The sequence below is a fragment of the Rhipicephalus microplus genome, unplaced genomic scaffold, assembly GCF_043290135.1.
Source record: "Rhipicephalus microplus isolate Deutch F79 unplaced genomic scaffold, USDA_Rmic scaffold_214, whole genome shotgun sequence".
Lineage (NCBI taxonomy): Eukaryota > Metazoa > Arthropoda > Arachnida > Ixodida > Ixodidae > Rhipicephalus > Rhipicephalus microplus.
In genome coordinates, this window is record NW_027464785.1 from 213,794 (window position 1) to 236,604 (window position 22,811).

Consider the following 22,811-nt stretch of genomic DNA (forward strand, 5'->3'; position numbering starts at 1 on the left):
ATTTTTGTATAGGCTTTCTATATTTTTCAGAGATAGGCTGGTATAATATATATATATATATATATATGTCTTTCGTGATGATCGAGTGTAACTATATACGCTAGTGCGCATGAGGCATGAACTTTTGAAAACCAGTAAACATGAGTTACAGAGTTCCGTTGTGGCGACTTATCTGTAACAAAAAAAAAAAATCAAGCACTGGTGAGTGAACAGAAGATCGGGCGTACACAAAATGAGGCTCACCGAGGAACGCTGGATTTGTGCGCGCTTGTACGTGCCGCTATCCGTTCGTTGATCTTCTCCGGATCATCCGCTTATCGGTGGTCAGCAGTTTCCGGCATGATAGGCGCATCTTTATCAAGGCCTCTTTGTCATTTCTCATGGCCGTATTTCATTATCACCCTCCGTAGTTGTATTCCGTTGTTTCACATATGGCCATTGCTATTACCTGCAGCAATCGATGTGGGAAGGTGCTAAGCACAGGCTTTACGTGGGTCCAAGCTCCGGCATGGGGGAAAGAAAAGCCTTGGGCGATGCGGCAGAAAGAACAATAAGCGGTAGGTCATGCACGCGTCTTAAGCCACGGAGGAAGGAAAAAAATTGGCAGCATATCCACGGAGTGAATGATGAAGAGTGGGGCGAAGAATTCGTCCGTTCATTCGTTCTTGCTTCCGTCTGTCCAAGCGTCCGTCGGTGTGACCGCCCATGCGTCCATCCACTCGTCCGTGCGTGCGTCTGTTCGTGCGTCCGTCCCTGCGTTCGTCCATGCATCCGCCCCTGCGTCCGTTCATGCGTCCATCCATGCATCTGTCTGTGTGTCCGTTCGTCCATCTATTCAACACTCCAAGTACCACCATATCGCATCTTTTCATCATATATTCCCCATATAGAAGCACCGCCACTTAGCGGACATTCCAAGGACTAAACGATAGGTGGCACACGCACACTTCCTTACGGCTTGCGCTTCGGGTCTACTTCGCACCTTTAACCACCTCGAGTTCATGGTATATACTAGTTCACTGTATTCATGGCACTGCCGCCTACGCTCGCTAACCCTTTCTAAAACCAAGGAGGTTACGCCCAGCGAGTATAACGTAGCAATCTTTTCCGGTCAGATAGTGCTCAATGTACATGCCAATGGCTGCTAATGGGAAATGAGAGGCAGGAGAATTCGGCTTTTACTTTCTTTCGGCTTGCGCTTCGTATCTACTTCCCACCTTTAACCACCTCGTGTTAATTCATGGTATATACTAGTTCATTGTATTCATGGCACTGCGGCTCAACGCTCGCTAAACCTTTCTAAAACTAAGGAGATTACACCCAGCGAGTATAACGTAGCAGCCCTTTCTTGTCAGATAGCGCTCAATGTACATGACCATGGCTGCTAATGGGAATTGCAGCGTGCGCGTTAACTAAAAGCTGAATGCTCCTGTCTCTCATTACCAGTTAACAGCTATTGGCATGTACATTGAGCATTATTTTTGATTGTTGAACAAAGCACAGAAGAAATCTCTCACCGGCACCACCTTGGAGGTCGAAATGTTATACTTGTTACACACTACAACGTTTACGAGGGACGAACGGATGCCGCTATAAGGAGCTTCGCCCCTAAAAAGAAAGCAGGGAGCACTACGTCACACGAATGAAGCCCACCGCGTCGGCTTAACACGTGATCATAACGCCAGGGCGTGCGGTATGCTTTAGTACACTCGGCGGTGTTCCATTTTCGAACCTCTTGCGTGAGCCGACCAGTCTGCGCCGAACAAGCGTGTTTCAATTAAAAGCTACCGGGTGCCGCCCATCGATGACTCGGCAAGTGTTGTTGCTTCGAAACTGTAATGTTCGCGCCGGGCGAGTAACCCAATTGGAACGTTCTAAGATTATCTGGATGGTTTATGGTCTTTTGGCGCCGTTAGCACATGGGAGCGCGCTCACTGTAACGAGGCGATAACAAAAGATGACGAGGGAGTGTCACATTGCCCCCATCGAAACAAAGCATCATCACGAGACTTCATCATAACATGAAAGTTGATCGAAATGTGGGGTTATACGTCCCAAACCAACGTAGGACGAGAGACGCCGTAGTGGAGGGCTGCGGAAATTTCGACCACCTTGGGTTCTTTATCGTGCATCCAAATCTGAGCACACGGGTCTGCAACACAGACGTATGATGTTAATGTAAGAAAGTAAGCAATAAGTACAAGAAATATATTACAATAATAGGGCAAAGAAAATACAGTCCCCAGATTCGTCAAAGTGGCGCTACGAAACATGCTGAGCGTGTTGTTTTCATTGCTGCTTGTCGAACTGTGGAGTGCACCAGTATCGGTGCGCGAGCATGAATTGTTCTTTTAGTAAAGCGCATGTAATTTAACTGGTAATATAACCGTTGTGACCTATATAGGGGTATCTAAAGCTGCAAAATGACGACGTAGCGTTATAGGTGTATGCATGAAATATTGATAGCTGAGCATTATCCCGATGATTAAGCAGAGAGTGAACAGATAAGTCAAGTTTAACTTGCGTAATGTTTTTGTTACAGTAAAAAAATGTCCAATGAAACGTACCGCCCTAATTTGCTGACACTCGAGCTTGTCAATTAGATATTTTAGATGGTGAGACCAAATCGATGTTGCGTACTCAAGCTGCCATTGTGCAAATATCAGATAAGCTAGTTTATGAATATTGTTAGTAGAATGATGTAACTTGCGACGTATGTAGCCCATTAATTTATACCATTGGCGAAAATGTATTCGATATCAGTTGACCATGAAAGGGTAGACGTTAGACGAACACCAAAGTATTTTGTGTCATTCAAGATGTTCATGTTATATATGGTACGAAAACATATACGTCGTGTGCTTGCGGCTAAACCTAATGATTTTACATTTAGCGTGATTAACCTTCATTAGCCAAGTATTACACGAAATTGCGGTAGGTCATACGAAGAAGAAACGAAGAATAGCTCTTCGAATTGTGTAATTGTGACATGGTTATCGAAGTGTTATCGGGAAAATGGTTGTGGGACTGGGTTAATCGGAATAACCTTATTTGTTTAACTTCCACAGTTCCCACATTCGTTCGATGTAATTTGAGGTCCGTCTTAGATTTGACATTTGCTAGCTCAAATGTCACCATATCGTCTTAGCCTGTTCTTGATAGCACTACAAATAAAGATCACTGCCCCCGGGTATTTCAAGTCTGCATTCCTTTAGTGACGGTAGATCACCAGGTGCAAAGTTTTGTAGGTTACTCTAAAATTAAAAACAATTTACAGACAACGTTGTCTTCCTTGCACAGTATGGAAACAAATGTTAAAGCTATGAGCAATTGTTCCGCTTTACAGCGTACAAAAAAAAATTACAGTTCACTATATCTTCAACAAAAGGAAAATCCATATCCTCCTGGTGGAATCTTGATTCAGCTAGAGATTACAGACGCCGGAAAGCTGCATGGAAAAAACTCCTTATCAACCAATGTCCTACTAATTGGAAAAATTATTTATATGCTAAAGCTACGTTTAGGGCACAGTTTCACTTGTGCGAGACAACTATGAAAAAAAAACGTTATAGCAATCTATCCAAGAGCGGCAAGAAGAAGCTCTACTCATATTTCTCCGTAATCGTAAATTCTATTGCAGCACCCGTAAATATTGATTCATTTATTCTTTCTCCAATGGAGTTGGAATATATATTAACTGAAAGTGCATTAGGTTTAGAGAAGAGATTTACATCGCAAATACAAATAAAGTTTGTGAAACCTTCACTTGGAAATGATTTTATTGAAGTAAATAGGGATGAACTTGCGCACGTCGTTCGTCTTCTGCCAAACACAGGTCCTGGACCAGATGGTGTGAATTCAGGAATGTTAAAGATATTATTCGACATCTCTTCTGAATACCTTCTTAACGTTGTCAACCACTCACTTAGAAATAATTGGATACCTCCTGACTGGATACTTGCAAAAATAATACTACTTCTTAAAAACAGGGACTAGGAATGCAGATAGATAACATTAGGCCAATCTTTTTTAACATCACATGTAGTTAAGTTAATAGAAATAATACTTCATATTCGAGTTATAAAATTCATAACAGATAATGCAATACTCAGTGCGTGCCAGATTGGATTTAGACCAGGTTACTCTATATGGTGGGCGCACGTTGATTTAGAGGACCGTATAAAGCTTGCTCGCCACAGACGACAATATGCGGCCCTAGTAGCCCTTGATTTAGCCAAGGTATATTGATTGATTGATTTGTGGGGTTTAACGTCCCAAAACCACTATATGATTATGAGAGACGCCGTAGTAGAGGGCTCCGGAAATTTCGACCACCTGGGGTTCTTTAAAGTGCACCCAAATCTGAGTACACGGGCCTACAACATTTCCGCCTCCATCGGAAATGCAGCCGCCACAGCCACAATTTGATCCCACGACCTGCGGGTCAGCAGCCGAGTACCTTATCCACTAGACCACCGCGGCGGGGCCAGCCAAGGTATATGATAGTGCTGAACATGCTATTCTTATCAATGCCCTAAAAGAACTAACCTTCCCGCAGTACACAACAAAGTTGACATACAAATTTTTAAAAGACAGAAAATTCTATAGCACCCAACGAGGTGTTTCAACACCAAAGTATAGCCGAGCGAGCAATGCTTCTCAAGGATCTGTTCTATCGCCAGTGCTATTTAACATTTTGTTAAGCTGAATACCTCTGAGTGATAAGGTACAAGTATATGTATATGCAGATGATATTGCGTATTTTGCATCTGAGTGTGATATCCATTTACTACATTAAACTTTACAGTTTTATTTGGCAACATTGGAAACCTGGTTTCAGAAAATTCAAATGAAACTGAACGTAACTAAAAGAGAGAGATATATATATATAGACTTTATTAATTTCCGGCAGATTGCTGGGATGGGCTCCCACCTAGGGGCCAACGGAGAGACCCTGTCTCCCGGCCGCTTCCTTGGCCGGCCGGATCGCTCAAAGTTGCTTGTACAGGCCTGTACTGAGCAGCGCAGTCCGCCAACGCGCTCAAAGGTCTTCATTGGAGACCGCGACACAAGAATTTCTCACAAATGCTGGATATTTCCTTAGGATATGGTCAAGAGTGGCTCTGGTGATACAGTACTGGCACAGATTAGAACTATAGACGTCGGGTTATATGTGGTGCATGATGACGGGGTTCATGTAAGTGCATGTTTGTAGCTGCCGCCACTGAACGGACTGGGCCCGATTGGGGTGAGGCCGCGGGTACTCCCACCTTTGCAGTCGATAGTGTCGAGTTATGTCATTATATTTAATGAGCCGATCATCTCATTCCCACACCGGCACAGAAAAGTGGGTTTGGGTGGCCACTTCGTCTGACGTGACTCGGAACGTAAGACCTCGAGCCACGTTTATCGCCACTTGATTCGGACTGTCCACGGGGTTACCTAGTTGTGTGTGGACAGGGAACCACAAGATGTGCACGTATTTGTCCGCCTCAAGAATTTTGCCTGTACTGAGAATCCGCAATGCCTCGGGGGAGATTCTGCCGCTGGAGTCGTTTCGAATGGCTGTCTGCGAGTCGCTGATTACACATGAGGCGTTAGTATCGGCTATAGCCATCGCGATAGCCACTTCTAAAAGTGGTATAATAGTTTTTCCATTGGACGTACAAGTTGATATTTCCCTTCAGTACCATCAAGGAATAATTCCCCAAGTTAACTGTATTAAATATCTGGGTGTACTGTACGATCAAAACTGAGCTGGCGGGAATACACTGAACATAATAAAATTAAGGCTACACGTACTGTTGGGATGATAGGTAGGCTTGGCCGGCTCTTCAAAATTCCTCGCCATCTGGAAACGCTATACCATCGCCTACGTGTACAGTGCCTATGTTAAGAGCCTACGGTACCGCTTCGGTCAGTCAGCGAGTCCATATTGCAACAATTGTGGCTCCATCGAAACTGTGGAACATATATTGTTTGAGTGTAGAGCGTATGCTGATGAGTGCGCGCCTTATCAACATTGCAGGCGTTCTATAACCGAGAGAACTGTCTCTCTTGACTGTGCATTGGGACCTTTAGCTTGCCCTACTTTACAGAGGCGTGCTATGAAACTTTTGTTTCCATACTTGGACAGCATCAGTCAGCTAGACAAGCTGTAGCTGTAGCTTGACACCACAGAAAAACTATTAGGGCGCGTTCTCATTCCATGGTAAAAGAGGTGGCCTTTTCCTATATTTTTTAACTCTATCATCTATATTTACATTTTGTCTTTTTTTTCTCTCTCTTCCTATTTGTACTTTCAATCCTCAATCCCATTCTCCACGCAGAGTAGCAGGTCAGTGAATTTTATATGCCGGCTAAATTCTCTGCATTTCAATAAAGAGTTCTCTCTCTCTCTCTCTCTCTCTCTCTCTCCGTTCCGGTCATCGCAGAGATACGCTGGTCAGGATTTACCGTATGTACGTTCGTCCGATTCTCGAATTCGGCTGTGTACTATTCTCTGGTGGACCAGCATACAAAATAAACCCCTTGATTCTCTCAGAGCGGGAAACTCCTCGAAGTTGTTTAGGTGTGCCGAAATTCGCAGCTAACAATGTTTGTATGAAAAAGCTCGTATACCCACTCTCGCTTGAAGATTCCGTATTTGAACAGTTAAAACTTATATAAAATTTCCTGAATCCACTTTAAGAAGTCGTCTGTTCGTATTCTTTCCTGAGCCCGGTATCTTTTTTAATGAGCATTGGTACCGGGCATATAAACCCAAGAAATGGTATTAGTTCAAACACTTCTTGATACTTTAAGTGCTAATATATTCGAGATCATACCATCTGAGAAACCAATCGGCCAAGTTCAAATTGAATTTGACGATATCTTCCCAACGAATGCCGAACACTTGCCCTTAAAATATTTGATAGGCTTATTAGAAGAACACCTGTCTCCTTCAGGTACTAATATAGTAATTGAAATGGATTAATTATGTATGACGAGAAAGCAGGTGTGCGTATTATTTGTCTCTCTTCATTCTGATTCTTTTCATTACGCCTCCCAGATTATAAACCAATATTTAAAGCGGAATTAACGGTCATTATACTAGCTCTTTGTAAACTTCCTGCGACTCATTCGACAGCTGTGATAGTGACTCGCTCGTATTCCGTGGGTGCGTTTTTATCATCGTCCTCGGCATCAGCAGTACTGGAAACTTTTAAATCATTAACCCCAGCAAAAATTTGCCTTGTGCGAAAGATATGGGTGCCAGGCCAACGTAGTATACTTAAAAATGAGATGGCTGACTCACTCACGCGAGCATCTCTTGATCCTCCGATTGTGTCAATCATGCCTCTTACAGCTTATGTAACAGCAGCGAGGTTCAAAAAACTTTCCCTTCTTGAAGACTCACCAAAAATTACGATACCGAATCCAGATTTCTCACACCTGCACTTCGCATGGAATAATAAATGGTGTCCCACGCGCACATTGAAAGTTTCCATAACAAAATTACGTTGCCGTGAGCCACCTCTTAGTTTCTACTTAAACAGGTCTGGTCTGGTGCCATCCCCTCTGCGGTCAAGCTGTAATGAAACCTAAAATATCGACCATTTTTTCCTCACATGCCACCGTTTTAAAAATAAAAAAAAATGTTTCAAAATTTTATTTATAAAACTAGGAATATCACCTACAACTGCTAATATTTTGTCTTTTGGGGCTGATTCATTAGGACACAGCGACACGAGCATATGCGGGGCTCTCTGCGAATTCCTTTGTAACACAAGAAGGTTATACCCCTGTCACACGGGCACTTAAAAGTCTTTTAAGTAAGCGGTCTTTTTCCGAAAAGGAGTTCCTGACAGCAGACACACGGCACAGAGCGAACTCCTTTTAAGAAGCGGTCTTTTTCGTAAACAGAGTTCGTCGATCTCTTTTACGGCTCCGAATGAGTAGCCTCGAAACCAGTGGGCGCCAGCAATTTTCGAGTGGTGGAAAAAAAAGAGCAAATGCTTATTTTTCTGTCACCAAAACTCTTTGTAAAAACAACTTCCATATCCTGCAGAAGGTGTAATGAACTCTTTTAATGGTTATTTCTTTTTCTACTCTCGTAAGCAGCTACAACGCGTCGGCAATATCACGTGGTGACGCTCGGTCTCGCGCCGCGCCATTTTGCACAAGTGTTTCTTCATCTCTTATTCTTAAATTTATTTGAAGAAAGGAGTAGTGCAACAAGTCTTTAATTTGTACAACGTGATACGTCGTTTAATTTTCATTGCTTCTCTTTTAACTGCTAGCGCCACGCTTTCGCTAGCGTCTTCGAACGAAAACACTAAAAGGAGATCGCTGCTGCCGTGTGTCTGCGCCGTTTGTTAAAAGTCTTTCAACTTCGTAAAAGACCGCTTACTTAAAGACTTTTTGCGCGCCCGTGTGACACAGGTATTACCTTGCTGAGCCATTGATCAGCTCTCGATTTTTACTAGCCAATTAAATATTTATTATTTAGCTATTACACTGTAATTATTTAACCTTCAGAAGAATTTCATATAGCGATTACACCTCAGCTATTCAAAAATTCTATTATTTCTTTCTCTCACTTTTTTTTACACTGTGCCGTAATGACTCCGCCAAGTCAAAACAAAGTAATCCTATTTTCCTAGCCTGGATAATCTTGAAGGTATTGACTTATACTAACCGCCGGCTTCTTGGCCAATCCCCCTTAGTGGGTGAGAGCCACGAAAAAAGATCAAGCAAGCAGGTAACATTTTGTGGGTAAGGTTGTCTTCTTAAGTTCTCAGACATAAGTTCGCCTTGAATAAATAGTATTTGCCAAGAGGCGTCCCGTTTGTTGGTAACAGTATTGTACTGTTTATTTTTTACTGTATAATTTTACCGCCTACAATTGCTTAGTGATTACATTGCTAGTGCACTTGTCTTCTATTACTCTTTTTAAAATCACGGATTTCTCAATGCACGTTTAATGCGTGCCACGTAATAATCCCCTGTGCTCTTCAAACATTGCATTGATTTCTCCTCCGAATTCGCTTTGTGTAACACGTCGACAACATGGTACTTTTTTAAAAACTTCAATGATAAAAGGTTAACTTCCCTGCCTTTCCTGGTACTAAAAACTTCAATGATACAAAAACAGAGCCGATAATTTTTTTCCCCGAAGCTTTGCCAGGGGAGTGTGTTTGGATGTCTGGCAAAATGAAATCATTGCATCTCTCTCCGTGTGACAGCTTCGTTCAATAAGCCAAGGCGGAACGGCGGTACACTCACTCAAGCGAATTGCCATCCACACTTATCAGTCCGTACTGCCGTGTCGTCAGGAGGCAAAAAAAAAGGAATAGAATCACTAGGCACAACGATAACAAATTATTTGTTCTTTGTCGTGGTGTTAAGGGTAAGGCGCGAGAAGTGAGCTGTACACGATAAAGAGCAAACGTCATTGCGTTATCTTGCCTTTTTGCGACGACTGCCGAAGTGTATCGGACGACCGAGTGGCGATATCTCAGAGGCAGTCCGTCCGTTCTTGTGCGCCAGTGAAGGTTTTACGTCTCAATTCACACCACCATGTCGGGTTTCCGACGAGTGCACCGTTTTCGCGACCACCCCATCGCAGGCGTAAACTGGCGACCGACGCGATTTGTCAGTGACGTGCCAAGTTCGGCTGTTTGCGTCCTCTGCCGCATGATTCCGAAGCGGATAGTGGTCTTGCCGTGCTTGCATACTCTTTGCCAGTCATGCCAGGCTGCAAGTTCTCAAGGTACCGGTGGTCAGTGTCCCTTGGATCAAGAGCCGTTCGAAGAAGCGGAATGTGGAAGTTATGATTTGCCTACCAGAAAAGCAAACACATTGAAGGTGAGAAAGTGGTGTGGCTGGTTAGTAAATTCGGAGAATTTTTTAGTGAACTTCCGCGACTTTGAGCGTATCATCTATCTATCTATCTATCTATCTATCTATCTATCTATCTATCTATCTATCTATCTATCTATCTATCTATCTATCTGCGACTTTTATCTCTCCTGGCCGTTTCGATAAAGGTATCGATACCAAACTTGGCATGGCATAAAAAGACTGTATGAAGAATATATTTGACTAGGCATACCATAAAAATCATGACTTTAATGACATGAATGCCATGATTTACATTTCATGGTCCTGCAGCTCTTGCGGTGGTTTCATTCACATGGCATGTTGAAAAACTGGTATGGTATGACATGATTGCATGGCGAACACAAGTGACAGACCTTAATATGAAAATCATGACAGGCGTGCCATGTAGCTACACGACTCTATGCCACGCTCATGATGCGCTGGCGGTCGTCTCGCTAGCTTCACGTATACCAAATTTGGTACTACAGGACGTGATTGGATGACAAAGGTATGATACTGGTGCAAACATGATAAACATCAGATGCGCGTCATGGAAAAACGTGATTACATGCTACGCTCATGATGCGTTCGCGGCCGTTTCGCTAGCTTCAAATACGCAAAATTCGGTATTACGTGACGCCAATCAATGACGAAGGTATGTGACTAGTGCAACCATGATAATCATAAGATGCGTGTCGTGTGAGAACATTACTGCATGTCACAGTCAAGGCGCCAATAGATTTCGACGTGGTGCGGTCCACGTGCTCGCCGGCGTTCAATTCGTCGCGTCACGCCGGCGTTGCCACGCCAGGCGCCTGGCCTGCCATTCACTCGCAGGCGCGCGCCACGCTGCATTGCTTCGACGCATGCGCATTTAAGCGCATGCGGCATACCTCCATCACGAAAAGATGGAGACGCAGTGTCGTCTGGGTAACGCATCGGCGCGAAATGCAGCATGTCTCACTGCGCACCAGTTGCCGTCGAGCCGCGCTGACGAACGCTGGTCGCGCCTGGCGTCAGACTATAGAGTGCTCGCGTTTTGTTAACGTAGCGTCGCTGTGCCAACCGTGCGCGCGCGCCAACGCTACATTAGAGTATATTGGGCCCTTACTGATGCATTCGCGGCCATTTTGCTAGCTCCACACATTCCAGGTTTGGCGTTACGTGACGTCATTGGATGACGAAGTATATCACTGGTGCAAACATGATAATCCTCACACGCGTGTCATGTAAGAACATAACTATGTACTACGCTCACAGCGAGCTTGCGGCCATTTCACTACCTGCACTTATACTAAGCTTGGTATCACGTGATGTGAATAAATGACGAAGGTAAACGACTCATCGAAACATGATAATCGTGACAGGGAAGTCATGTACGACATCATTTGCCTCCGCCTCGTAACGTTGAGCTGATTTTGAAGTGATATATCAACATTTCTCATTCGTGCTTCGCATATCATCGGTTCTCACGGTACGTGGGATCTGCCAATTTTTGGGGAAAACGCCAACACTATAGAGTACTAATAAAATTTTAGAGGGCTACCAACATTGTTACATTCAAATCCATAGATTTGCTAACCCTCAAACGTTTTTTTTTTCTTTTGATTGCTTATTTGAGGCAGCATCATAAAAAAATTCGCAGCATATCTACGGAGTGAATGATGGAGAGTGGGGCGAAGCATTCGTCCGTCCATTCGTTCTTGCTTCCGTCCGTGCATGCGCCCGTCTGTGTGAGCGTCCATGCGTCGATCCGTCCGTCCGTGCGTGCGTCAGTTCGTGCGTACGTCCCTGCGTTCGTCCATGCATCCGCCCCTGCGTCCGTTCATGCGTCCATCCATGCATCTGTCTGTGTGTCCGTTCGTCCATCTATTCAACACTCCAAGTACCACCATCTCGCATCTTATCATATATTCCCCATATAGAAGCACCACCATCCAGCGGACATTCCAAGGACTAAACGAGAGGTGGCACAAGCACACTTTATTACGGCTTGCACTTCGGGTCTACTTCCCACCTTTAACCACCTCGAGTTCATGGTATATACTAGTTCACTGTATTCATGGTACCGCGGCCCAACGCTCGCTAAACCTTTCTAAAACCAAGGAGGTTACGCCTAGCGAGTATAACGTAGCAACCTCTTCCTGTCAGATAGTGCTCACTGTACATGCCAATGGCAGCTGATGGAAAATGAGAGACAGGAGAATTAGGCTTTTACTTTCTTACGGCTTGCGCTTCGTATCTACTTCCCACCTTTAACCACCTCGAGTTCATGGTATATACTAGTTTATTGTATTCACGACACTGCGGCGCAACGCTGGCTAAACCTTTCTAAAACTAAAGAGGTTACACCCAGCGAGTATAACGTAGCAACCCTTCCTTGTCAGATAGTGCTCAATGTACATGCCAATGGCTGCTAAAGGGGAATGGAGACAGGAGCATTCGGCTTTTAGTTAACGTGCACGCTGCGAAGTTTGTTTATTGTTCAACAAAACCACAGAAGAAATCTCTCACCGGCACCACCTTGGAGGTCAAAATGTAACACTTGTTACACACTACTACTACGCCTGCGAGGGACGAACGGCTGCTGCTATAAGAAGCTTGAACGTGTGCCGCTATGGGAGAGACTGGCACACCGCAAACTACAATGAATATAGCGTAAAACATTACGTTGTTTTCACTGCAGATCTCAATATCTCACCGTAGTTTTTATCCAGCTGCCTACTAGTAAAAAAAATGCCAGGAATTTGCACTTGTTGCTGTAGTACGAGCTTCTGAGTTGATATGCTATATTCAAATGAGTCAGGTGACAGAGTTAGAGGATGATTGAGCTACGCCTTCAAGCCTACCACACGATAGCACAATCGATCCACATTTGCATGGACTTCTCAATTGGTAAGCCTGCTTCGCTTCTAGGCATACATCTCAACCTGAAGTCGTAAAGTGTTAAGTACTACGCCTCTATCCTTTTTTCAAATCAGCAAAGCACGCACTGAGCATTCATGGAGGAACACGAGATATACTCATATTTCACCAGCACTTCTTTTGCCCATTTCTTTTTCCCCTGTGAAGAGTAGCAGGCCAGAGCGAACTAGCTCAGGTCCACTTTTCTGCACTTTAATAAATCATCTCCGCATTGTGGCTTTCTTGGCGCACCTTTCCGAGTGTAAAGCGGAAACTGGAGTGTCCTGGGCAATCTCGTGCGGGATTAGACATCAGCACTCAAGCAAACGTAATGTATTAGGAATTCAGAATAATTTTGTTACGCCTATTATGCTTGCTAATAGCATTTGCTGAGTGAAAATTCCAATGGTTCAAGCGATTGGGTCTCAACTCTAAAGAACAAGCGCCCCGTATCTTGTGGGTGGGAATCGTCTTTTTTTTTCCTTGTGTTGTAACGTAGTATAGATGTATTCAGGCTAGTTTCTTCAAAGATGACGACGTGAATTTCACTGAAGGTAATTGTGAAAATGAAACTTTTTTTTTCATCGGACACTTACTTCCAATGGTCGCTCACTTCGAGGGCAAGCGCACCTGCAAGAAATTATCGCAAGCCGGTCACAGAAAAGCAGTGAGATGAAACCTCACAGTTAGTCTACAAACAGTGCAAACCAGATACACGTCCTGAAAAAGTGTGAAACATCAAGTTATATTCCGAAAGTTGGCAATGCTTTTGAATCGATTAGTGAACAGTGTGGGTTGTTTTCGAGTGTCATGTCAGCCGCTGCTGTACGTCGCAGGCAAGGCTCAACCTATCAATTAAAGTACTCCCTTTGTTATATTTGAAATGTATTCAATATAGTCAACAACAAGGGTATTGTTTGCTTTATTTTCGAACAGAATAATTAAGTGAATCTAATGGAATGGCACTTCTATTGTATTCTTTTTCTTCTCTTTCGATGAAGGTTTATTGCTGGAACGAACTTCATGGATGCTAGTACGAGGGCGCCATGAATGATATGCTGAGACACTTCGAGAAAGAATGCAGATTCCACGCCATTGAATGTGTTCGATGCGGAGAAGCAGTCCTGCACAGGGAACTGGCAAGGCACTACATGGCTGGATGCACTGCCGGTGTTCCTTCAGAACGCACAGAGAACACGTCTTCTGAATCCGGAACACTGACCCTTCAAGACGTTAGGAATGCTCTGGAAGAAGTGAAGACACTGCTGAGGGATCAGAATGATGGCGAGGCCCTGCTTGCTATTCAGAGTCAGCTGAACGAGCTGACGGAACAAGTCAGGAACCAGGAATACAGGATGGTCAAAATCCCAGGCGAAGATGTGGCTCCCACAGGTGCAAAGGCTTCTCGACACGCAGCCATGGCCTTCCCGACTGGTTCGCAAGAACCAACTTCAACCCATCACCCACTGAATGTAGCCAGCGCATCGTCCTTATCACGGCCACGATCCGAGGAAAGGTTTATGAATCAAATGCCTGAAGACATCTTCAACCTGTCGCCTCGGCTTCTAGGACAAATGCAGAAAACTTCCACACGAGATTACCCCCAGCATGCCGTCGAGTATACTGAGCGTCCTAATGGTACGTGTCACTTTGCGGTGGACACACCGCTGTTCACGACACGTTCATGGACAGGAGTGTCTGAGCAAGTGACGTACGTTCTAACACTCGCAAACTGTACATTTCCATCGACGGAAAAGCCCAAACTGGTTTGTCGGATTACGGTGTTGCACACAAAGGATGCGTGCTTTACTGTCGAAGTACGCCACAATTTCTGCCTTCGCTTGGGTCGTTCGCTCAGCGTGGAGATAGCTTATTCTGCGGTGGGCTACAACTCTCGGTATTTGGCGCCTCGTTTTGACATCAGTGCGTTCGACCGGAGTAAAGAGAGACCACTTAAACTGGATCCTCCTGTTTCACCCTGCAATTGTCGGAGCGTTGGAGACTCACAGCTGCATTTTCATGGCATGTTCAAAATACCCTTTTGTCAACTGGCACACGCTATTGACCTACGTGAGGGAAACTTGACGCTTAAAATAGAGCTCTCGCGCAACCCAGAAACACAGGTAAGCGTCTCAACATTCTAGTAAAATATCCTACGAAGTTGGTCTGTAGTTCCAGCTTTAAGATTGATATTGTCCATGTTCGAGTTTTTCCCGAGACTATCAGTGCAACGCAGATCGCATATGGTAGCGAATAAGTGTCACAGAATTCTGGCAAGCACCACTACTAAACAATTAGCCTTCAAAAAAATGAAGCTCTACACTAGGCAGTACGTCCTGCGACGCAATTGCGATTCAATAATAGGGAAGTCGTAATTTATTTTCGGCAGGAGCCAATTGCATGCATTAGAGTAGGAGCCTCAAACACGTGGACCACGGCCAGCAGCTGACTGTTGATTGATTGATTGATTGATTGATGTATTGATTGATTGATTGATTGATTGGTATGTGAGGCTTAACGCCCCAAAACCACCATATGATTATGAGAGACGCCGTAGTGGAGGGCTTCGGAAATTTTGACAACCTGGGATTCTTTACGTGCGCCAAAATCTGAGCACACGGGGGGTCAGCAGAGTACCTTAGCCACTAGACCATCGCGGCGGGGCAGCCCGTGACTGTCTTTATGCCACTTTTCTTTCTTAAAGGGCCAGTGTTAACAGCTTCCGTCTTCTTTTTTACGCCTTCCTCCCCTCCCCCTCCCTCCCCGGTCGCCAAAGAAAAGAAGCTCGGCAACTCGTAGAGTAGGCCATGGCGATGACGTTTTGAGAATATTACAGCGCTTTACACCACGCAGAGCCTTCATTGAAAAAAAAAAAGATTCCCATGCTCCTTTGCCGCGCCTGACCAATTGCCATTTCACACGCAGTGACGTAATGTTGCTGATAAACGAGTTGACGTAGCGCGCAGCTCGTCGATTGGTCTAAACCAGTGACGATGACGGGCTGCGCCTTCCCATCGCTATGAGGGAGAGGCGTGGCGAGGCCATGCGAAAATTTGAACCCAGCTGAAACTGATCTTATAGCCCCTCGTAACTTCCTTAATGTAGCATGTATTCGCGAAATTCTTGTGACAGCATGTTCGCAAAGCAAAAGTGCCCATATTTCTCTTTATAACAATTTTAGGACCTTGGGTTGGTTTACTGGCCATGTAATACAAATTTTTTTCGTGTTCTAGACAAGCATGACTGGTCGAAAGGATTGTTTTCGTGGGGAACTCGACGTAGTTAACATTTGTTGAACCATAACCACTAAACAATACCTACACGTCAGATTTCATGTCCAGATTTTTCTTTCCTTTTTTCTATCGATTTGGCTATAATGTTGGAATATTTGCAACATATCTCCTTCAGAAATGAACCGTACATGAAGAAAGGGTGGAACGATTGCTTTTAAAGGCTAACGTACGTTTGCTGACAATATGTAGTAACTGCAATCCTTCCTTCCCCTTCTTACGTTCTTCCCTACTCTGAGCGGCCCTTGCCATCGCTGGCCATTGCGAGCGTCAACTGGATATGGGCACGGGAAAGACATCCACGTCGTCGTCACTACAGAAAAGGTCGGAGGACCTGTTTAATCGTCCACCATTTTCTCTGGAGCAGATAAAAACTTCAGCACAAGATTTCCCTCAAAATGCTGTGGGACATCCTGCTGACCGCAGATGTTACTCAGTATGAACAGGCCACTGTCTTACGACAAGAACAATGACTGAAGTGCTTGAAACGTTGGCGTATGTCGTAACTCTAGGAAATTCTACTCTTCTGTTGCAGAACAGAGGAAACATGGATTGTTATTTCACCATGGTGCGCACGACGGACACGTGCTGATAACGCAGATAACACTGTCAATCTGTCTTACGATTGTACGCTCAGTGGGAAATTTTTTTTCGGGGGGAGGGGGGTGTTTGTCTCCCGCCAATTTTGTACCTTTTTTCGGCGTCGCTACCTTCTACGGTGGACGAGAGGAAACATTACTTCCATTCAGTCCTTGTGGTCTGCTTTGCAGCTATGAGAACGCTTCAGCATCAAGTGTGCATCTTTACTCTGCGTACAAAATACCTAAAGGTCAACTAAAACACGCCGGCTTCCTCATCGCGGAACATTGGTGCTTAAAATTCAGGTAGCTAAACAAAACACACTAGAGAGCCATTCAAGCTTCTAATACTGTTTGTCACTCATCGCCTGTTCTAGTTTTACTATTTATATTATGAAGAAATGTTGTTATACAACGCAAATAGAAAAAAGTACACATGCTGCTCCTCACAGCTGACTGCATGCTATATACTGTAGTATCCTCCTAAACGTTTCAAACGCGCAAGTGAAGTGAACGTCCGGAAAGTTCGGAATTTTTGATCCTGAACTAATAGCGGTGAAACACGTTATTTTATGCCAGATTGACAGTGTTGTATCACCGATGTAATCATTAAAATATTTTGTGAAATTCGCAGTGCCTGTGTTTGCCCGCCTATATGTAGTCCCGCTTTGCGTTTGATATTGACGCCTCATGTTAAATCAATTTCGACTCGAAAGAAGCATACTCAAGATCGCTGGAATGGCATCTGGAGTCAGGTGAAAACATATTGAAAGGAAGCCTTTTGTACCTGTGTGCGATCACTGATGCGTAAGGTCACGTTGAAATGTATCATAATTAGACCATGGGTATAGTTATCGTAGTGCCTCTGCCTGTTAGCAATTATTGCATTCTAACGGACACACCAGGTTCTATACTCCGAGGATCAGATACCTACACAATGCAGTTTCTGAAGCCACCTGCTGTATTGTCCAAGCTTGATGACTACAATATCGCTAAGTTTGTTTTTTCTGGGTATGCGTATCGTGATGGTCAAAGGTAATAACGATAATAACTACTCGTATATTGGTATATCTTGCCGAATATGCATGTAGACAATTCAATATGTATGTGTTCAAACAACACAAGCTTGCAGGGGCTACTAATAAAAAAGATAAGGCGAAAGCGGTCTTTTTGAACGAGACAAAGCCAAATTCATTTTCGCAAGGCTGTTAGAGTACATTAATGAAACAGCCTGATCATGATCATCATCAGCTTGACTACGCCCACTGCAGGGAAAAGTTCCCTCCCATGTTCCACTGATCAACCAGGTTCGGCGCTTTCTGCTGCGACGTTACACGTGCAAACTACTCAATGTCATCTGCTTACCTAATTTCTGTCTCCCCGTCACGCGTTTACTCTCTATTGGAACCCATTTAGCTGGCCTTAATGACCAGCGATTATTCTGTCCATGCACAACAGAGCCGGCTTATGCCCGGCCTACGCGATAGCGTGAAGGTACACCATCACCTTCGCATGGAAAAAATCCGAAACCCGGTGCAGGACCATTGCCATTGGCTTAAAATTAAATCTGTTTGATGATGAAATCACATAAAAAAAGGCCTGTGATGCGGCCTCACTGGCAACCACAGTCGGGAATGCACTCCCTCACCAGATCAGCGTCCACCCTAACGCAGTACTTGGTCACTATACCTCCCACATGAGTACACCAATTAGCAACCTAATAATACCTTCTACTTACAAACATTGTAGAAAAAGAGGAAGAAGCTGGAACCCAGAACCGGCGTTCGGTCAGGTTTCTTCACCGATCAATAGTTTTTTTTTTTTACAAATATAGTCAATCGTCGTTTTTAAAAATTCGCAGAGCATAACCAACGCAGTTTGTCTCATGTGTAAAAAGCCTGCACACCGAACAGACGTTCGGTGTCCAGAAGAAAGGAAAGTCACACCGCTCATGCATTCGCCTGAGGCGACTCCAAGACGAAATGCATCTTTTCTACCCGCTCAACTCTATCAACAACACCCACTCCCCAAACCCCTGCCGGAAGCTTTTTGCATCAAATGCCGTCTGGCATAGCCTCCGTGATCGAAGGTATTGGAAGCTATGTACACCTCACATTACTTCTCCGTGCCTCCGGGATTGGCATTCTTTGACTAAGCGATGCTGCGACCAAGTGAACAGCTACCCTTTGAAGCGAAGCTATTTCATGGCGTCCTGAGACGTTACTTTATGCGACGTCCCAGTGTCGTTATGGTGACGTCACCATAACGACACTGGGACCTTGTCAACTTGTAGTATAATGATCAATCAATCAAGCATGAATCAGCTACATTGCATTGTGCAGACATGTAAAGTAGAGAAGTTTGCAAACAGGCAAATTATAATGCCTAGCAAGGTGCCGTAACAGTCAATAAGGCGCACAAGGAGCAATATTGTACTCATGTTAGAACAGTATATAATAAAGAAGTGGCCGCAGTTTAAATATTTATATTTGTTTAAAAACACCGTTACAAGAACATGCTTCAACCTGTGTGCAAGACTTATATTATCGTAATGGTGTAGGGTAATATCTTTTTTTTTTCAATCACAAACTTGTCACGCGTTGACGATACCTGATGGAATATTGAGAATAATTAGGGTATCATCAACACGTGACCACGATTTTTTCATCACATCGTGTTGACGCCCGACGGTCCCATTTCGCTTTTGAGGCAGAGCCTTCGACTTTCGCCTGAAGTTCTCAGCTTGGAAATATGCCCTCGCAACAGCCCTTCCCATTCCAATCTCCTTGCGATAAACGTATCGAACACGGGTCAACCAGGATGTATGTTATACCCAACTATACTGCTTAGCTAATGGCGCCAGTTCGAGCGAAGAATTCATTGTAAAACTTGACGTGTTTACGCTTCCGGAGAGAAACATTGCTTAGCATTTGTGACTCGTACAACACGGTATACACCAAGTAATAAGTCCAGCTTTCCTGCTACGTCATTTGAAAACTTCCGACAAGCGGAGTGCTGTGCTAAAGAAGGAACGCGAGCCACGTAACGCGAGCGCGATTTGCATACACATTGGACCGGCTTTGCATTCTCTTGGCAGCCATCCAGAATGTAGGAGTCATTCTTGGTGCCTTGCTGAAGCGGAGGTTTTGATGAGAACAGTCAAACTTTTATGCCTAGGCGGGCTGTTGCGAGTCGAGGCACGAGACTCATGGAAATTAGCTATATTTATAACTCCTTTATTGATAAGCCTCTCTTTAGGCGAATGAATGATGCCCCTTTATTAGTCACTCACAGACACATACGCAAACACTTCAACTGTATGCAAGCATTGCTTTCAGCTATTCGGCGATGTTTGCCGGAAGACGGCACCATAGCTTTAAACGAGTCTGCATGATTCGAACTATTCCAGCAGGCTCATAGAAACGCTTACGATTTAAATTAAACACCTTCGAAAGTTCGCAATGACGTTCCCCAAAAGCATGCCACCCGAGTTTCGGGAATGCCGCATATTCACAAACGTAAGCGCCTTTCGAGAAAATGATTACTGTAGAGACAAGCTGGTTATGGTATTCACGCGACGCGCGTAGTTAGAATACGTGCTTGTCTCCTCTTGCTTCCCCGCTGTAACTGAATGGAGCGGTTGTAGTCGACGGGGATTATTTTGTTGCATAACGACGGGAATTATCGGTTGCACAGTATTGCTGCAACGTGTATGATATATATTCATGTTGCGAAGTGGTAATCTATTAGTTTGAAACAGACTGTCTGTAAAGGCCTTACACCCCTGTCACATTGCCACCGCCAAACTGTTAAACTCCGTCAACGTAGGCCTTATACCCCTTTCACACGGCCACCACCAAACTTCGTTAAACTTCGTTAACATTAACCTCTTCTAGGGAGTTCTACAGAGATGGAGTTGTGGCAGTGTGACACGACAATGGCAAGGTTGTAATAGTTGGCGCGAGTGGCTCAGCCAGCGCTGTTCAATTTTGGCAGGGTATCCTAATTTCATCTCTTGTTGCTTGTTAGTGTATCTCTGTTATGCGGTATTTACAAAAACACAATCTTAAGTAGGGCTAAAGCGAACAAAGCATTAAACATTATTTCAAATGAAAAGCTAGCCACCTTATGCCTAACGCTATGTTTGTTTACAATTGCACCGGGCTCGACGACTAGTTGTTTTTGCAGCCCGTGAGTTACCTTTGAATTAGATCGGGTCCCATTACCCATTCCTGCAGCCGTCGAAGCATGCCACGATGAGGGAGCGCTGTCAGTCATTCCTCTCACGCAGTAACGCGAACACAGTGACGACAGCAACTACACACACCGACAAAAAAGTTTAAATGGTGGAGCCCGGCCGGACTCGCGAAGCATGGTGTGCAGCGCATCGGGTTGGAGAGTAGCTGTACTCTGGCGTGCGTATATATGTGCGAAGAAACACGTTATGAGGGCGTACTACAACAAAATAATTTTTTTAATATTGCTGAAAGGTATAATTGTTCTCACTGTGGCAATTCAGTGCTCGAAAGTTTTTTTCTGACCTGCAGTTACTGGGAACGAGAGTGTCTCATTCTTCTGCAAAGGAAGAACGTCGAACTTCCTTTGGGAAATGCTCCGCTTACCTTTGTTTGCGCAAGGGTGGAGGTGTGACACGAACCGCTCCTCCAGTGTCGTGGCGACAAGGGAGTTAAACGGTGTTTGCGGGCGCCCGTGTGACAGGGGTATTAGATGCCTCTTCGAAAGTGAAAACTGACCATCGTCTGTGGCGTCGGCGTCAACACGTGCGATGAAAAAAAGAAAAGAACAAAACATCAAGCGACGAACGTCATTTTCCAACGCAATGATGAGGTTACAGCTTGCTAACATTTGTGATGTCACCGTGACGTCACATGACTTGATGTCGTCTGAAGTAGTCATCAAATGACATTACTGCTGTGTTGATGGTGAGTTGCAGCCACTTCAGAAGCAGTTCAAAACCGTGTTCGGTGCCGAAAAGCGAGGAGAGATGGAATACTTATTTAAGAAAGGACGACGGCTTTTGCCAAGTCACTGTTTGGGCAAATACAAAAGAGACCGGTTGAGAGAGAGAGAAAAGAGAAGAGAGGAGGGCAGGGAGGTTAACTAGATTCTAAGATCTGGTACGCCCTCTGCCGGGGTTGAGGAATAGGTGAAAAGGGAGAGAGAGAAAAAGATAGAAAATAAATAGGAACAAAACACAAACACAAACACGCACACACGTAAACGATTCACTTACAGTCGTAAAGCCATGCCCATAGTTCGCAAAAAGCCCCGTAGCGCTTGCGCGGCCAGTTGAATTTGAAATACTTCTACTTATTGAATTTTGTAACAAATCAAGAAGCCACAGCCTTACCTAACGACTACAGTATAAACATTTTTTTTCCATATATACAGGAGCTTTGGTTTTGTCTGTTTGCTTGGTTACGATTTCATGCATGCGCCACTGAACGCACGTAATGTTCCCTACCTTGCATCTTCGACCAACATCCCGCTAATACCTAAATACCCACACCACCCCTTCTACCCCAAGGCGTTCATCGAGGCATCACTTGAGATAAACCTCCGTTCGATGGCAACGCAGTATCATCCCTTCTAAAGAGAAATGGCCCAAAACTTGTTAGCCGAGGACCACAACCCGGTTTCCCCTCTAATTACGCCCCGAATGGCGCACCCGCCAAGCTCATCGAAGAAAGCTAGCGCCATAATAGACAGTGAAAATGGAAGGGAAAGCTAGAAGGTAAAGCGATACATTATACGGGGGGTATATACGAGCGTGTTTGCATAATGAGATAAGAGTGCTCGAGCGCACAACCTCGGCATGACCTGAGAAGATAATAACACGCCTCGTAACCGCACTTACGTCGTCCTTTCGTCTTAGTGTCTCGGAGGAAGGACGGTCATTTCACGGTGCATGGCCAGGTGAATCGTCACACTAGAAGCTGCAACACAGTGCTATAAGCTTCGCTGATGAGGATTTCGATGCTTACATGGCGCGACGCCCGTAAGTGAAAGTGTTAGTTAGCGCCGACGATAAGTTAGTTACACGCACTTCCATTTGTAAAATTTATTTTGTTGACACGAACGAAGCTAACATGCGCAGTGCTCATGAATCAGAAGGTGAAAATTGGGGATAAGTAATGTGCGTTCTTTCAATTTC

The 22,811-nt window shown here is 44.5% G+C and overlaps 1 protein-coding gene across 2 annotated transcripts in view; it reads left to right on the plus strand.

The window, feature by feature from the left end:
- The window catches only part of LOC142792336 (uncharacterized), a 74,208-nt gene extending 56,939 nt beyond the window's left edge, over positions 1-17,269 (plus strand). Inside the window, exons 1-2 of one of the 2 annotated variants that reach the window (XM_075885631.1) lie at positions 9,711-9,849; positions 13,770-17,269. In XM_075885631.1, coding sequence (XP_075741746.1) covers positions 13,815-14,912 — 1,098 coding nt within the window. In that variant the 5' untranslated portion in view covers positions 9,711-9,849; positions 13,770-13,814 and the 3' untranslated portion in view covers positions 14,913-17,269. Of the gene's footprint in view, positions 1-9,710; positions 9,850-13,769 lie in introns of those variants that run through there. The other variant, XM_075885632.1, reaches the window with a different exon arrangement.
- Positions 17,270-22,811: the final 5,542 nt, after the last annotated feature.